The sequence below is a fragment of the Convolutriloba macropyga genome, chromosome 12 (genome assembly GCF_964194025.1).
Source record: "Convolutriloba macropyga chromosome 12, txConMacr16.3, whole genome shotgun sequence".
Classification (NCBI taxonomy): domain Eukaryota; kingdom Metazoa; phylum Xenacoelomorpha; order Acoela; family Convolutidae; genus Convolutriloba; species Convolutriloba macropyga.
In genome coordinates, this window is record NC_134479.1 from 51,986,135 (window position 1) to 52,001,850 (window position 15,716).

The following is a 15,716-nucleotide window of genomic DNA, read 5'->3' on the forward strand; positions in this document are numbered from 1 at the left end:
AAAAAATATTTTAACCAAAAAAAGAGAAAGAACAACAGCACTTATTCATCCTGTTCTTTCTGTAACAAGAGCAGATGTCGCGAGACCGAAAAAAATAGTTTAGAGACATTTTGAGCAAAAACTGACAATATCAGAGTCTGCGAATAATCATTAATCAGTTATAAAAAACTCAGATTCAGTTCTAATTATCAATGCTACTATGATACGAACTATATTTCAGAAATGTTACCTTTCTAACATGCTCTCGGTACCCGTCCAGCTCCTGGCCAGCAGCACCCTGAGTCAATCCGTCATTTCCCACAATTCCACTGGTTGTGACAGGTTGCTGGTGCTTCTGCTGGCTCTGAAGTGGTTGCGAGGATGCCCCAGATGTTGAGGTACCCTGTGTGCCTTCGATGACCAGAGGGTTCAAAGACGTCTGGTCTGCTCCAATGTCGATGGCTCCCGATTCCACCAAGTCCTCGGAGTAATGGCCCCCCATGGAATCTAACTGAGGTGCTGTAAGTTGATGTGGAAACTGAAAACTCTGCTGATGAAGATTCCCAAGTTGATGATGTTGGCTGAGGGTTCCAGTGCCTGGGACTCCTGGTTGACCAAGGATTCCTATGTCTTGGGGACCCGGGCTAATTAGAGGTCCATTATTATTATTGCTATCATTGGGCGGGTTTAAATTGGCGCCGGTATTGCCCGCATTTTTGGCATCTTTTTGAAGCCGGCGAGGAACTGAGTATATGTTATGTTGGGCGCTTTCCCTGTTTTGAATGCTTATTGGTTGTTCTCTATTTGTTTGTTGACTTTGTTGTTGTTGATGTTGTTGTTGTTGTTGTCTTTCGGCAAGTAGTCTTCTGTTATCGTCCCTGAGCATTCGAAGTTCCTCTTTTAGAGTCTCCACTTCTACGTTTCGTTCACGTTTTACTTTCTCCAGCTCGCCTGAAACATTTCAAATCTAAAGACTCGTTGAAGAATTAATTACAAATTCATCACTTTAGACTTGAAATGGGCTTGAAAAGTACACGGGTCGAGGTTTTTGAGCAATTTTTTCGAGAAATGCTATGAATGTGGTGATTTATTGTCAGAAATGCGATGATTGCGGTTGTGAGAAATGGGATGACAAAAAGTAATTCACTGTCTTTCATCGCATTGCTTACAAAAACTCACCGCATCAACTTTTGTGGCAAATTAATAAAAGAAATGCGGTGAATGCGGTTAATGCGTTGCAAAAGTAATTAGAAAAATTCACCTCGAAACTCACCGCATTTCTTGCAAAAAATTAACCGCATTTGTTTTCCATCGTTTATGGAATCTGCTTTCAAATCATAAGAAATAGCAAAGAAGTAAGTGACAGATTGAGCAGTGAAATAAGAACTTGTAAACATGCAGAAAGTGAGAGGTTCCAACCCGTGTACGGAAGATTTTTGGTAGGAATTCCGGTGATTGCGTTGAAAACAAATAATTCACCGCAATTCACTGCATTCACAGAAAAAAAAGATGTAAGAAAACGCAGTGAAAATTATTTATTTTCACCGCAATTGACAGCCTTTCTTGGAAAAATTCACCGCCAAACCTCGACGCGGGTGAGGCTTTTTGTTGCGAATTACTTTAATTGGGGAGGAACCATTTGCCCGAATAGTTTTTGTACATTCATTTTTCGCCGAAGGAAGTATTCGTTTTTGCTTTTCTCCAAGGAGTTACTGAGGTCGAAAGTTTTGTGAACCTTATCCTCACTTCCATTGTTCTGTTCACATTTATCGAAAATTCTGCTGAAACTTTGATGAATCTTGTTGAAAAATACGATAAAAATTTTAATAGTATTCACATTTTTTTATCATTTAAATTTAAAGCAGAGTTGCTGAATTCTTTAAAACATCAGTTTTGGCTAAAATGTTAGTCAAGTTTTTAAAAATTTGGCATTTTTTCATTTTTTCATAAAATATGGTACCAAAAATTCTTATTTAGCCCATTTTGTACAATATGACCATTATTGTAGACATAAAACTGCTGACACAACCTTTGGTTACTCAGATAAAGGCTATTTTTATCTTCAGTTCCAAAGAAAATATTCTGGAACAAACACTTTAGTGCCCTATGGTAATTTGAAAAGACTTTCATCAAACATGCTTTATTCATTTTTTGATACATTAGGATTTCCGTTTGCCAAGAATTATAATAAAAAATCATCTAGTACAATGACCTTTTAACAGAAGCATTACCAATGCCAGTTTTGGTCTTATCGTTGATTTTTGCGTTGAGAAATAATTCGGAAAACTTTGCTGGCCGTCCTTTTTACATCATTTTTTTCTCCTCCCAATCCCAAATAAATCTGTTTTACTTGAAAGGTTCAATTAATGAAAGATCCCAGTTATGTTCAAATGAGGCCTGTGAGTAAATATTAGGTTTCCTTGGTAAAGCTATCGGTCGTTATAACTCCGATAATGAGTTTTGGTACTTTTTAATGCATTCTTGAGTTTTGCCAGCTTTTGATGTCAATTTGTGTTCTGATGACTGGATCTAATTATTAAAAGCTCTAAATCAAAATCTAAAGAGCTCATATATAAACTATCAAATGCTTTCAACTGATAGCTAATGACTTTTTGCTAATATAGCACGATGAGAACCCAAAATGCATACGTCTTTTGATATGAAGATTTTCTTTTCAAATTAGCTATTTTTGTAACATTTGGAGCAATTTCTTGTTTTAATGGAGGACAAGCAGCTAAAGCAAGGCCAGGCTTGGTATAAATTGTAACTTTCCACTTAATTGTCATGGGACGCTTAATTATTATGACTTCAATTTTTTTGGTTTTTTAATGTTAACTACGAACCATACTGATATCAAACCTCATCTCAAATTTTGACAAATGAAATGTACGTACAAGACAAATGAGAGTCAAACAATTACATGCTAATTTCAACGAGAAGCGTATGGTTTTTTTTACTTCCATACTCTTTGCTTAAAATTGTTCGTGAAATTTTAATTTCTTAGTGTTTCGGTTGCTAATTTGTACTCTTTTGACTTGGACACATGACATGTTCGATTGATTTCTAAATTAGCAGAAAGACTATCTGTTTTGCTTGACAAAAATAAAAGTTTTTTTTTTGAGATTTGACACTTTTACTCTTATCTCTGACAACTAGTAAGTCTCAGCAAAGAGGGAGGTCACATACTCTTTCAAGTTAATTCGATTGAGGTATGCACGGCTGTTTTTATCAGATGAATAGTTTTTTTCGCATTGTTGCTACGAGTTTAAATAACTTTTTTTTCTTTTCGAGCTTATTCCATTTTTGGGGTTCTTTATTGCTGTGTCGTCCGACTTCAAAACAAATGAAATATTGATGAAAGGTTTTATACCACATTGATGGCGTTGAAAGGAGGCGCAATTGATTTTTGAAAAATATATTTAGCAAAAATATTATGATTTTCTAGGCTTCGAAACCGTTTTCCTGCGAAAGATAACTGAAATTTTGACTTTTGCAAATTTTTGTTTTTTCGACATTTGGACAATGACAGATCTCATTTAGTTTGTATGGAGGTAAAACTGAGCCATTCTTTTTTTCTAGCTAATGGCCTTCGTGAATTTGAAATAAAAGGTATGATTTCAAAAATTTGAAATAAAAGGTATGATTTCAAAAATTCTGAATGAGGTAGTCTATTTTCAATATGTGTTTCATTAAAAAAACTGATATCCTGCTAGAGTTTAGTCTTACAAAAAATGAGCTCAATCTTACCCATAAAATACGCCAGCGCTTTGCCTTGAAATTTATTTTATTCACCAGTAATCTTACTTTATTTCTCTGTGAAACCTTGACCCGGGTGCGTAGTGACGTAAAATTAAAAACAATAAGTCCAATAAAAATTGGCTGATTTTCACAGTATTTACTTTTGCTTCAATAGTCTTAAAAAACTTGAATAACAGGCCAGCACAAGCAATTTTTACAGATACTATGACGTTTTTTATTATTTTGTTTTCTGTCGTCGCCTCGCAGTTTTTTGCGGTTCTTTTTTTGCATAAAATTTAGAAGTAGCCGCGTTTCGTCTTCAAACATGGAAATTTTATATAACCAATAAAGTATCAATAAAAGCGCGGTTTGCACTATAGAAATGGCTGAAAATTTGGGGCCGCTTCAGAGGATCTAAAGTGGGCGGTAAAGGAAGGGCGGGTCTGGGAGGGGCCGGACGGTTGGGGTGATAGCGATTTATCTACCATGCCTACAGACAAAGTGATAAATATTCAATTCCAGACCGGAAACTCAACTGGGAAAACTATTAATAAAAGTTATACAAGTTCAGACTATCAATAATTTTATATCAATTAATGGTCGGCCTTTCGCTTCAAAAATAAAAGAAAATTTTAATAGAATCCCCCATCCCCCCCCCACCAACCTGGGTCCCTACAATTTCAGAGGTCAGTTCAACAAGAATGACACTAAATGCGCTGAAACAATCTAATAAATGAGCTGAAATGCGCTTTTGCACGTGCAGAACTTCTGAAAGTATAGCGCATTACTATGTGGACTTTAAGTGGTAATTATAAAAATCGGTTGGATCTTTTCCGTTTGTGCCCCCCCCCCCCCCCCAAGTACGTGTTGCGCCCTACAAACAGAAAAGATCTAAAAACTCATTTGCACATTCCCAGCATACTTTTGGGACAGTTCTGGAAACTAGAAAAAGGCTAGTTTTTTTCATTTCGACCGAACACTCCCACGTATATGCGAAAGTTGAGGTTTCATAATGAATGGTCAACAGCACAATAATTTCATAAACTTTTCGTCTATTTAGGCAATTACAGCTCAGTGTAATATGGTTCAGAAATTAGTGCTGTCAAGGTCAAGATTCAAAAAATATTGTACACAAACCAAAAACTTGAGAAAATGACGACTCTTAAGAAAATTGCATGTTCAAAAGACAAAAAATGATCGTTTCATGGGAAACTAATTACAAAAATATTTTGAATGGTTTTTTTCCGAAAAACATACGATTTTTTTGATAGGTTAAGTTCCAGGCCCAAAAAAAACACAGCAGACAGTGTGGGGAAATCAAAATTACACGGTTTAAAAACAGGTTTTTAACTCACGCAGGTATTTCTGGGACGTTCTAGAAATAGACAAGTTCCTAATGTACTCTGAATGCGATGGGAAGTGCGCATTTTTATGCGTAATTTTATAATAGGACAAGATTCCACTGCAATTACAGAAACGAGGTAAACAAGGCTAATTTAGGTTAATTTTAATTCAAAATTAGTTATATGTGCACTAATTTTTCACAGAGCATCTTCCTGGGTCCAGCGTGAAAACTCCGGAAATCATAGTCAATAGTTTCCATGCCATAAGACTTTAGTTTCCACAATACAAAAAACTCCTCCCAAACAACTAAAAATGTGTCAATTAGACCAAATGAAGAAATCTCCAATTTAACACTATTTTCAAAAATTTCCCTCTAAAGATTAAATTTGGATTAGAAGAACAATTAGAAGTTTTGCGATTACACATATCATTGTTCGCAAAAACAATCAAGTCTTTGATTTGCATCTCATGAAGTTTCAAATAAAATGCTGAGGTTTTAGGCTAGTTACAAGTTACAAATTGCGAAATTGTATTACTTTTATTCGTGAACACTCGTAACGAAATGTATGCCATTCACACGATATAAGAAAATTATGACCAAGTTTTGATAAACTGTATTTCATCTTTGAAAATGGTATAAGAATTGTGAAAACTGGGACACAGTTTTACAACTCAATTCCACAAAAAACAAAAAAAAAACATTTTGAGAAAAGTGTAACTTATTGGCCACACAATGGCCACATTTTTTCGAATTGAAAAAAAGACAAACCAACAAAAATTTCATCCATACCTTATGATGATATCAGTGACCCGCATACATGAGATTTCAATAAATTTAGAGGCATTAACCAATGCACGTTCTGTTCCAGGTTAAAAATAACAATCCTGGTTTTTATATGTAGAGAACGGATTGACTCTGCTCCTGCAAAAATCCTCTCGTGAAAACGGTTTTTGTTCAGAACTATGATGGCAGACGCAACTGTGTGCCAGAATCTAGTTTGTTCTTTGTCTCTTCTTAACTCTCAATTTCTAACGGATTTCCTAAGTTTTGCATTTTTTCAGTTTCTTGAATGCGGGATAGAGGTGTGTCATTTTTGAATCTTTTTGCAGAATTGAAAATAGCTGCACAAAAATATTTTTTAACCATTTTCTTGGACGATAAGCCCTCCGGCCGATTCTGTTTTGCTAATCATATAAAAATATTCCCAAAAAAGTAACCGGAAAAGTTCAAAATGACGACACCTTTTCACTTCATAGCTAAAGTTGTAACTTAATTGCGAGGTTAGTTGTCAGGGTGATGAAAATTTTTGTTCTTACTCTATTCGCAACGCCATTATTTGAAGCATCTTTTCATTCAGTAACGGTTAAAAAATTAAGAAAACTTACGATAGTGAAACAACCGTTAAGTGAGAAAGGCAGCTATGTCAACAAAACAATATACGATTACAAAAAAATTGAAAAGTACAGATATTAAAGCTTCATTGAATTTTCAATCATTTTCTTAAAACTATAAAAAAGAATATGTATAATTGTTCATATAATCAAAACAATGGGGCTTAGCGCTCAAGTAGCCAAACAGTTAGGTTGATATTAACCTGATAATACCTGTGCTTGAAAAATTTGGGCTGCGTCAAATTTTCACATGCAAGGAAATGTTGATCTTAGTCAAACAAAAGGAACAATGATACCAGAGTAAGAAAGAAGGGGAACAGAAAAACATAACTGATGATACGCTTTCAATGATGCTTCTTAAATAATTCGCCTAATGTTGTTCGGCTGAGACAACGCAGAAACAGCATTTTTAATTGAAATTTTTTTTATGTCAAAAACACATTGCCTAAATATTATTCACAGTAGCTTGATTTATTAAGCTGTTGCTCCTGGTAAACCCCAGTTGACTCAAAAGAGTTATATTTTTGGCATGCAAACAATTGGAACATGCACGAACATGATCAGCATGGGAAAATATCGTTGTGCCTGAAATCTTTTTATCATGGCGAAATTTCAGAACCAATAAACGTCAATTCTGCACTTTCCCGGCAAACAGAAAATTAAAACGTTGCTTTGTGAAATATTGATTGCGCTTAGTGGACACAACACACGTTGTTCTGTAAAAATATACAAATCAAATAAATTTTTTCTTTCAAAAAATATTTAAATCCCTGGCAACTATATCACAGATAGATCGGCGCGAAAGAAATATAGCGCGTCTATGTTAACCAATGAGAACTCAGCTCGACTGGAATGAGCTTGCAAGAATCTTACAAGATAATCATTTCTCTTACAATGTCTTGAAAGATAGCCGTCGTCTTGGAACTTCTAGCAAGATAAAAGTTTCCTGAGAGAATTTTGCAAGATTTTGGCCAGATAACCAACTGGACTTCACCACGCTATCAGCAATTCTATGCTACGACTATTGAACAAACTGTTTGGCAATGATAACTCCGTTTTCTTAGAATTCAATTTCTTTTCAAAACCAGCTGTGAAAATCTTACAGTAAAACTTAAATACGAGCGATAGACATCAGGCAGAAATATGAAATTGCAAAAAAAAAGAATACTTTTCGCTCGCCAAGCTTTTAACGAAATCAGAAATATTGTGCAGCTTCCGCTAGGGTAAAAACATGATATTAATTCGTGCAAGATTGATTTTGGAAGAATTAAAAAACCTAATTTTGAAACTCCAAGATGTTTCAAAATCGAAAGAGTTAGAGCTTTACTTTTTTTTCATTATTTAGTTGCTTTACTTCCACTGCTTTTCATTAAAAAAAATCGCTCACGCAAACTTGTTGCCTACTTTTTAAACCACGTGAGCCAATAACTCTCTTTCAAACTCGGAATATAAAATGGTTAAAGAATGGCATCAAAAAGGCGATGACTAACAACGAATTTGTAAAAATTGGGGTGACTATTTCGGCAATATTTGAAAAAACTTCAGAAAAATTCACAGTTAGGTAAGCATTAGGATAATTGGTTTTGATTTATATCAAAAGAAACAAAATAAAAAGGTTAAAAGAACTGCGGCAATAGAAGTTTATCTGCTTGATCAAACTTCTATATTTTTTTAACAACTTTCTTCCTAAATTTTGTTGCCCTTCAATTTAGCACAATAGCTTTGAATTTCCATTACATGTACAACCATAGCAAACTTTTATTCCATTAAACTTAGAGCCAGACCTTAAAAATGCCGGCTGGCTATTAATTTCGCACTTAGTATTGATATGGTCTGGCTAAAAGCCGGCAGAATTCGATATCTAAGATTAAATTTCATTATTCAGATTGATAAAAAAAGACTACAGGAAAAATGCAGAATGAAAATATTGCGTGTTTTAACCTGGTTATAACCGCTAGTTATAAATACTTTGCTGTAACCATAACCCTTAACTAGCTATACTATACCCAGCAGAACATTTTGGAAACATGATTTCAGTAAGGCGGGGCTGGGTAACATTTTGGATGCGTTTTTCCCCCAAGTTATCTAATTCGTTTTCCATCAATGTTGTTTCCGGCTGGCTTGAAAAAAGGATGATTACCATATTAGAACCATAGCCCGTGTAATGTGACTTTTCCTTTTAATCTCGCGTGAAAAAGGATTACTAAAAACGGGTGGGGTGTTTAGTGCGTTATAAACGTCTTGTAAGGCGTTTTCAAAAGAAGAAAATGGGAAAATTTAGAAAGGGTTGAATATAGGGCGATATAATTTTTTCCTCAATGGAAAAAAAATCCTTTTTTCGGTTGAATTTTTTCCCGCCCTGGTTCAAATGTGATCAAATTATCCGCCACGCCTATTTATAGTGGATACATTCAACCAAGTAAAAAGTAAAATTGGCTGCTAAAAATGACCACTAGCTTGTGATATAGTTTAAATGCAGAAAAAATAGCCAGATAGCGAGATTTCTTTTTGCCAGTTTAAAATATTTTGTATTCATTTATGGAAAATCTTACTACATGGAGATGCAGTTCACGATTTCAGGTGCTGAAAAAATTGATTTAAAAATCTGGTCCAAATCTGATGTGATCATATCATAAAAAACGGCCGTAAACGGTTCAAAAAAGTGGAAAATTGGGTCGACGAAGGGACAAAACGGTTCTCGCATTCGTCGATACGACTGTTTGCACAATAAATTTCAGCAAAATTGGTTCTAACAAAACAATACAGCTGACAGAAAAAATTATTTTAATTTCAATTCTCAGTATTTTCTGAACATGATGATCGTACTTTGTCATTACATTACAAAAAATAGGTTCTAGTGTAATTACTCGTAGATTTCACTGTTGATCCCGATTGCTCTTAGCAAATTGTCAATTAGACACCCGGTTTGCCAGTCACACAAAAATCTTGTAATCAAACAAAGTGGTGTGAATGACATCTTATATGGTCCTTGCGTTGTTACTCTGAAGCGGCAACCGCGTGAAAATCAAGACGATTTCTAATTTTTAAAGATCAGCAAAAAAAGGCCCTTGCAGTGCTATATGCGGATTAAAAAGACATTTTGAATATCCAGCTTTTTGAGATTTTGATGGCTCCTAAAATAGATTGTTTTCTAAATCGGTTCCCCGGATATTCTGGAAATTTTATCGAGTAAGACCTTATAAGATACTGATCAAAAATCTTTATCGTGTAGCATCTTATCTGGTCTTACACAAAAAAAATTTCTGCCCTACGTGAAATTTAATCTTGTAAGATCTGATAAGATACTTAACAAATCTTGTAATAATTCTTATGATAAAAACTTAATTTAGCTGAATTGTTATCTTGTAAAGTCTGAAATATCTCGTATCAAATCTTACACGATTAAAATTCGTGTAGGGCAGAATTTTTATCGTGTACGGTCGTTATAAGATCCTACAAAATAATGATTTTTGATCAGTATCTTATTAGGTCTTAAACGATAAAAATTCAAGAAACAGAGGAGAACCGATTTAGAAAACAATCTATCTTAGGGCCCATCAAAATCTCAAAAAAACTGGATATTCAAAATGTCTTCTTAATCCGCTTTTTGTCCTGCATGGGCTTTTTTGCTGATCTTTAAAAATTAGAAACTCTGTTGATTTATACCCGGTTGCCGCTCCATAGTAAAAATACAAGGTCATTCACATCACCTTGTATGATTACAAGATTTTTTGTGTGACTGGCAAATCGGGCGTTTAACTGACATATTGTTAACATCAATCTTGAACAACGTTCAAAAATACAAGTAATTTTACTAGAACAAATGTACTTTTTGTAATGTAATAACCAAGCATCATTATAATCTTCGGCAAATACTGAGAATTGAAATCAAAATAAACTTTTCTGTCACCTGTATTGTTTCGTTAGAACCAAGTCTGCTCAATTTTTTTGTTCAAACAGACAAACCGACGAATGCCGGAACCATTCTGCTCCTTTTTTCGACACAATTTTCCACTATTTTGAACCGTTTTCAGCCGTTTTTAATTTATGATCACATCAAAGTTGGACCAGATCTTTCAATCAATTTATTAGCACTTGAATCTAGTCAATTTTCTTAAAAAAAGTTTAAAAAATAGTGGGCCAACAAACTATGAAACAAAAAAAAATGTTTGTTGAGTCTACTTTAGCGGGAGTTTTATTCTGAGTCTCGAATAGGTAGTATCGCTCATTTTACTAATCCACGATAACGTTGGTCTTTGAAAAAAATCTTCAGCTGATGTTGAAAATCACCGCTTCAGAAAAAACCCCCTGATACTCGAATAAACTTTTCAGAATATCTTATAACTCTCACAAGACAATATAAGATAAATCTGCTCCAGCAATTACGCGTTGAACGCGGTAACTTTTTGACTTAAACTCAAATCTGAACTGCCTTCAATTTGATGAACATGCCATACTTGAAGATCTTTTATCGTATAAGGTCTGATAAAAACCTTATCAAACAGAAGAATCAGAGCTTTCCGAATGTTTTCCTTACAGGATTTTTAAAGAATGTTTATCTTACACGATAAACAGTTTTTGTCAGGCAGAACTTTGACGTGTAAGATTTTTTAAGGCAAAATGTATGTCTGAAAAGATCTGACAAAAATTGAATTTTCGTCGTATAAGATCTTATCAGACCTGGTAAAAAATTTTGTCGTAAAGGACCTGATCAGCTGTCTTACAAAGTTATTACCAGGAGACGCATAATATGATAAGTATTTGTCAGGCATTTTGCAAGCAAAATGTAAGATCTTACACTATAAAAATTCTCAAAGTTATGGGATCCTAACTTGGTAATAAAACATTCGACAAAATAGTTTTAGTCTAATTAACGTTTTAGTCACTGTTGTCCACAAGGGCTCAAAATTTACATTTTGCCTGAAAGGTACATTGTTTGTTTTGGAACGTACCAATCTATCTACTTTTTCAACCTATCAAATCCACTTAAGCCGGTGTTTTGGACCCAAATCGAATGCAGAACAATCAGAAACAAATCAGAAACAAAAAAATACACATCTTAGCGTTAAGCAGTGATATGAAAACATAACAAGGCACCTCCAAAAATATGAGTTGGTAACAGGACTAGGGAACCATCAGAATGACAGGAATGCCATCTTCAGTTTAACTGTATTTATGAACAGAGGGATAACCAAAAAGTTAACGCTGACATTATCTATTCCGTGGATGCAGTGATCGAGGGCTACATAGCAATTCACAAACTGATACATTTTTTCATTTTTCTCTAAAATCATTGCTTTTCAAATGTACATTTGATCTAGTAAATTTGCACGAATTTGTCACTGTCGTCCTTAATTGCTCCTAATAAGGTCCTTCCCAATTAGACATAAATGGGTGAATTGAACATAAATTGCCGAAAAAGACATTGCATTTTTTAGTTGCAAATAATGAAGACAAATTGCCAGTTAGTTTTTGTGGATTAGAAGACTAGCGAGAAATTTTGATTTCTAAAAAGTTTCTTAAGTACTTATTGACGCAACTCGAGAAGCAAATTTAAGCAATCATAAAAAAAATCTATTTGATTTCATACAACTCATGAACTTTTTCTTTTTACAGCTTTTAGGACACCATATATTACCTCGAATTTTATTAAAGATCGGTGATCGGAGTGATGAGTTATAGCTATTTAACTAAATAACTGACCTTTAAGCCCACTTTGGAGGCCCCTGTGGTGCTGCTTGGCCTTGCCTAGATCCCGCTTGAGACTGTCACCCATCGAGTCCCGCTCTCTCCGCTCCCGCTGCAGCTGGGAGTCCAACTGTGCCACCTCATCACGGTGCAAACTCCGTTCCTAGCAACATACAATTATTCTTCAGCCGAATTAATCTTGACAAATTTCTTGTTTAAAGAATTGAAATTATGCTTTAACAATTTGACCAGTCCCCTTAAAAAATTTGGTTGCATTTCATAGTGGTGGGGGAAAAAGATTTAACGAAACGTTAAAACATAATCGGGTGAAATTGCACAAAGTGCTCTCATACCGTCATCAATACGATAATCGGTCATTAGTTGCCCATAAACAATGACTTCCAAAACTCTTGATTTTTTTTTATTAAAAATTATATTTTTTATATTTGTACCGACTGCTTTCCTATCAATGACAAGGAAAGTTTTATACCGCCCAGTTCGTTATTAGCGGTTTACAAGCTGTCGGGATACTAAGTTATGCAGTTCGCTTTTGTAATTTTATATCCGCTATTTTGTAAATTACCGTTGCATTAAACGTTGTTTTATTAGTCCAAATAACTAATCGCTCAGCTTTGCTGAATAATAAAATCAATTGCTGGAACTACTCAGTAAGTTCCAATTAAATAATCAAATAATTTTTCTGAGTTTTGGTTAACAACTCAATAATTCAAGTTGGTGCTATTCAAACCAAAATTTGTGTCCCTATGGGTTGCTCACTGTTTATACTTATAAACGAATCTAAGGGTGTACATTCGGTTTCAGAATAGAACACAATTCACAGAGGAGAACCCGTCTTTTGCCATAAGCGGACTTGAATTGTTGGTCAAAACAGAGGTCCTTCGTTAGTCACTGGGGCCGAAGCCATAGAGACGACGTAGCATCTAGGTTTTTTGTTTGGAAAACTCAAGTCTGTGAACTGAAAATCTATATTTCACCGCCTATTACTTTCAACGAACTGATTATAAGTCGTTCGTCTGGTCAAAGAAGAGGAATTGTTGTCATCCTAATGTTCAGCTATCAGAGATTCTTTAATTTCCTTTCTCTCAAGTTACTCAAACTTTCAAGCCCAAATCAATGATAAGATAATTTACGAGTTTCACGTTAGCAAGACACAGTATTTTACTGCTCAAGTGAAATTGTTAGGCAGACTGGATTTCCTTGTAAAAACAGTTTTCTTAGTTCTTTCGAAGCCAACCTGACTCCAGCTAAAATCTTTGGTGTTCTGCTGAAGCTAGAGTTCCCGTTTTTCCACAAAATTGAACCCGGTTTCTATGATCACAACAAAGCTCAGGCTTAATTTTCTGATTGTTCACAGCAATCTGCAACACACTTACTTTTATTAATTTTTGAAGTGCGTGGAATCAGATCTATGCGGAATTTCACGAGTCTTAGTTCTTTCACTTCACTTCTGTATAAGTGGCAGCAGCTGTAATTTTTCAGAAAACTCAAACTAACACTTTGTTTTTACCAGGTGTAAAACGCAATTGTGGTATACAGCAGTTTTAGTGACCTCGTTTTGTTAAGACTCTAACCCGGTCAGCCTGTTCGAAAGTTCGGGGGCTCTTTTTAACCGTTTACAAATGTATGAAATTTAGAAACAAAATATATCGACATAAAAATTGTTTTAAAGAAATGAATGTTTGAGGAAATTATTAATGCTTGGCCATCACATCGCCGGCCCTGTTTTCCATCACGAAAACATCTTTACAGTTCGGTAACACAGGAGCTTCACCACTGGTCTCTTGTAAACTCCGTCGTTCGTTCGAACTTTCGCTGATCGAATCACTCTGTCGGACCCTTCGATGGTCTCCTTGACTCGACCCATATTATAATATCCTCGCTTGTCACTGTCTTCGATCAACCAAACGAGATCGCCTTCTGTAAGGTTTTCGTTTGCTGTAGATCGCCACTTTTGCCGGTTGTTCAACGTTGGCAGATACTCTTTTCGAAATCTGTCTCAAATGAGATTTGCATAGGCTTGAGTTTGTCTAAAGAGGTTTCGATGATCGACAAATTCTTCTGCGCATAGTAGGTATGGTACGCAACCATTCGGGTTGCCAAGCAAGAAGTGATTGGGGATCAGTGCTTCTAGGCCATTAACATCTGAACTTACGGGAGTCAACAGCTTTGCATTCAATATTTGCTCCAAAATACACATCGTTGTTGTAAGAACGTCCACTGTGACTGATCTGTTCCCCAAGACTACATACATTGCCTTCTTAAAACTTCTGACCAACCGTTCCTAGACCCCTCCAAAGTGGGGTGCTGCGGGTGGGTTGAACTTTCATCTGATTACTTGCTGAATTAGATGTTCCTCGATCCCTTCTTTGGTCCATGCAGCAACGTACTCTGCAAACTCTCGTTCAGCTCCAACAAAGTTTGACCCGTTGTCGCTTATGATTGTACTGGGTTTGCCTCTTCGTGCTATAAATCGAAAGATTGCATTGAGACAGCTATCCATGTCTAATTTAGGTACCACTTCTATGTGCACCGCTCTCACAGACAGTTAGACACGTGAACAGACAACACCATCGCTTTTCGTTTCTTCGCTCAATCTTCACAATGAAAGGGCCAAAGTAGTCAACTCCAACATTTGTAAAGGCTGTTGAAGCATCTAACAGCTCTTCGGTTAGATCTGCCATCACTGGAGATATCGTTTGTGCTCTGCCTTTTCTGCAAGTAACACACTTGTTCTTGATTGATCATAAGGCGTTTCGTATACCTAGGATCCATGTCTTCTGCTGAACAATGTTCCTGACATGCTCTGTGCCTTCGTGTCGGTTGTTCTTGTGCTCGTTTTGCAAGATCAATTCAAACGCTTGATGTTTCCAATGTAGCAATATTGGATGTTTTGCGTTGAAGTCCAAATGACTTTTACCTATTCTGCTTTTGGCACAAATCTTTCCTTCCTCATCCAGGAAAGGTGATAATATTGAGTTAAAAAATTCGGAAATTACTCCCCTTCGTTGTTTACGATTCGATGAAAAACTCTATGTCTATTCGCAAAATAATTTTTAGAAATACTAATTACCCATAAGAATATGGACTGCTCTTTTTTACTTCAACGAAATCAATGGCACAACAATGGCATAACGTAGGTTTGCTGGTTTTTAATTGTTTATGTTTTTGTATTCATAATACTGTTTAGTTCTGTACCCAGTTTTAAGTCAGCGAAATCTTCATTGCAAAAAAATTTTTCCGCTGTAGACAACGATGTCAATCGTAAGCAATTGTGTTCAACTTTTTTGCAGAATTTAAATATTTGGATTAGATATACTTTATGCAAGATCTTGCTAAATTTTAGAAAAAAATATTGCCAGAAAAAAATCTTGCAGTCCTGCAAGATTCTGGCAAAATTTTTTTGAACCTGTTAATGGACTGGGGTAATGAATAATTTTTACAGATCAATGTCATTTCAATTTTCCTTTCTATTACCAACTTTTGTAGGTTTCCTGACGTTTTCATGACCCTTGCAATAAAATGTCTGTTTTAGATGACTTCCCATTATTAGCATG

The 15,716-nt window shown here is 35.4% G+C and overlaps 1 protein-coding gene across 2 annotated transcripts in view; it reads right to left on the reverse strand.

The window, feature by feature from the left end:
• LOC142351152 (uncharacterized) overlaps nt 1–12,344 on the reverse strand; it is a 32,152-nt gene extending 19,808 nt beyond the window's left edge. For both annotated transcript variants that reach the window (XM_075403269.1, XM_075403268.1), the window contains exons 1-2: nt 12,157–12,344; nt 230–930 (exon numbers count right to left, since the gene is read on the reverse strand). In XM_075403269.1, coding sequence (XP_075259384.1) covers nt 230–930; nt 12,157–12,229 — 774 coding nt within the window. In that variant the 5' untranslated portion in view covers nt 12,230–12,344. The remainder of the gene's footprint in view (nt 1–229; nt 931–12,156) is intronic.
• Between the last annotated feature and the right edge of the window lie 3,372 nt (nt 12,345–15,716).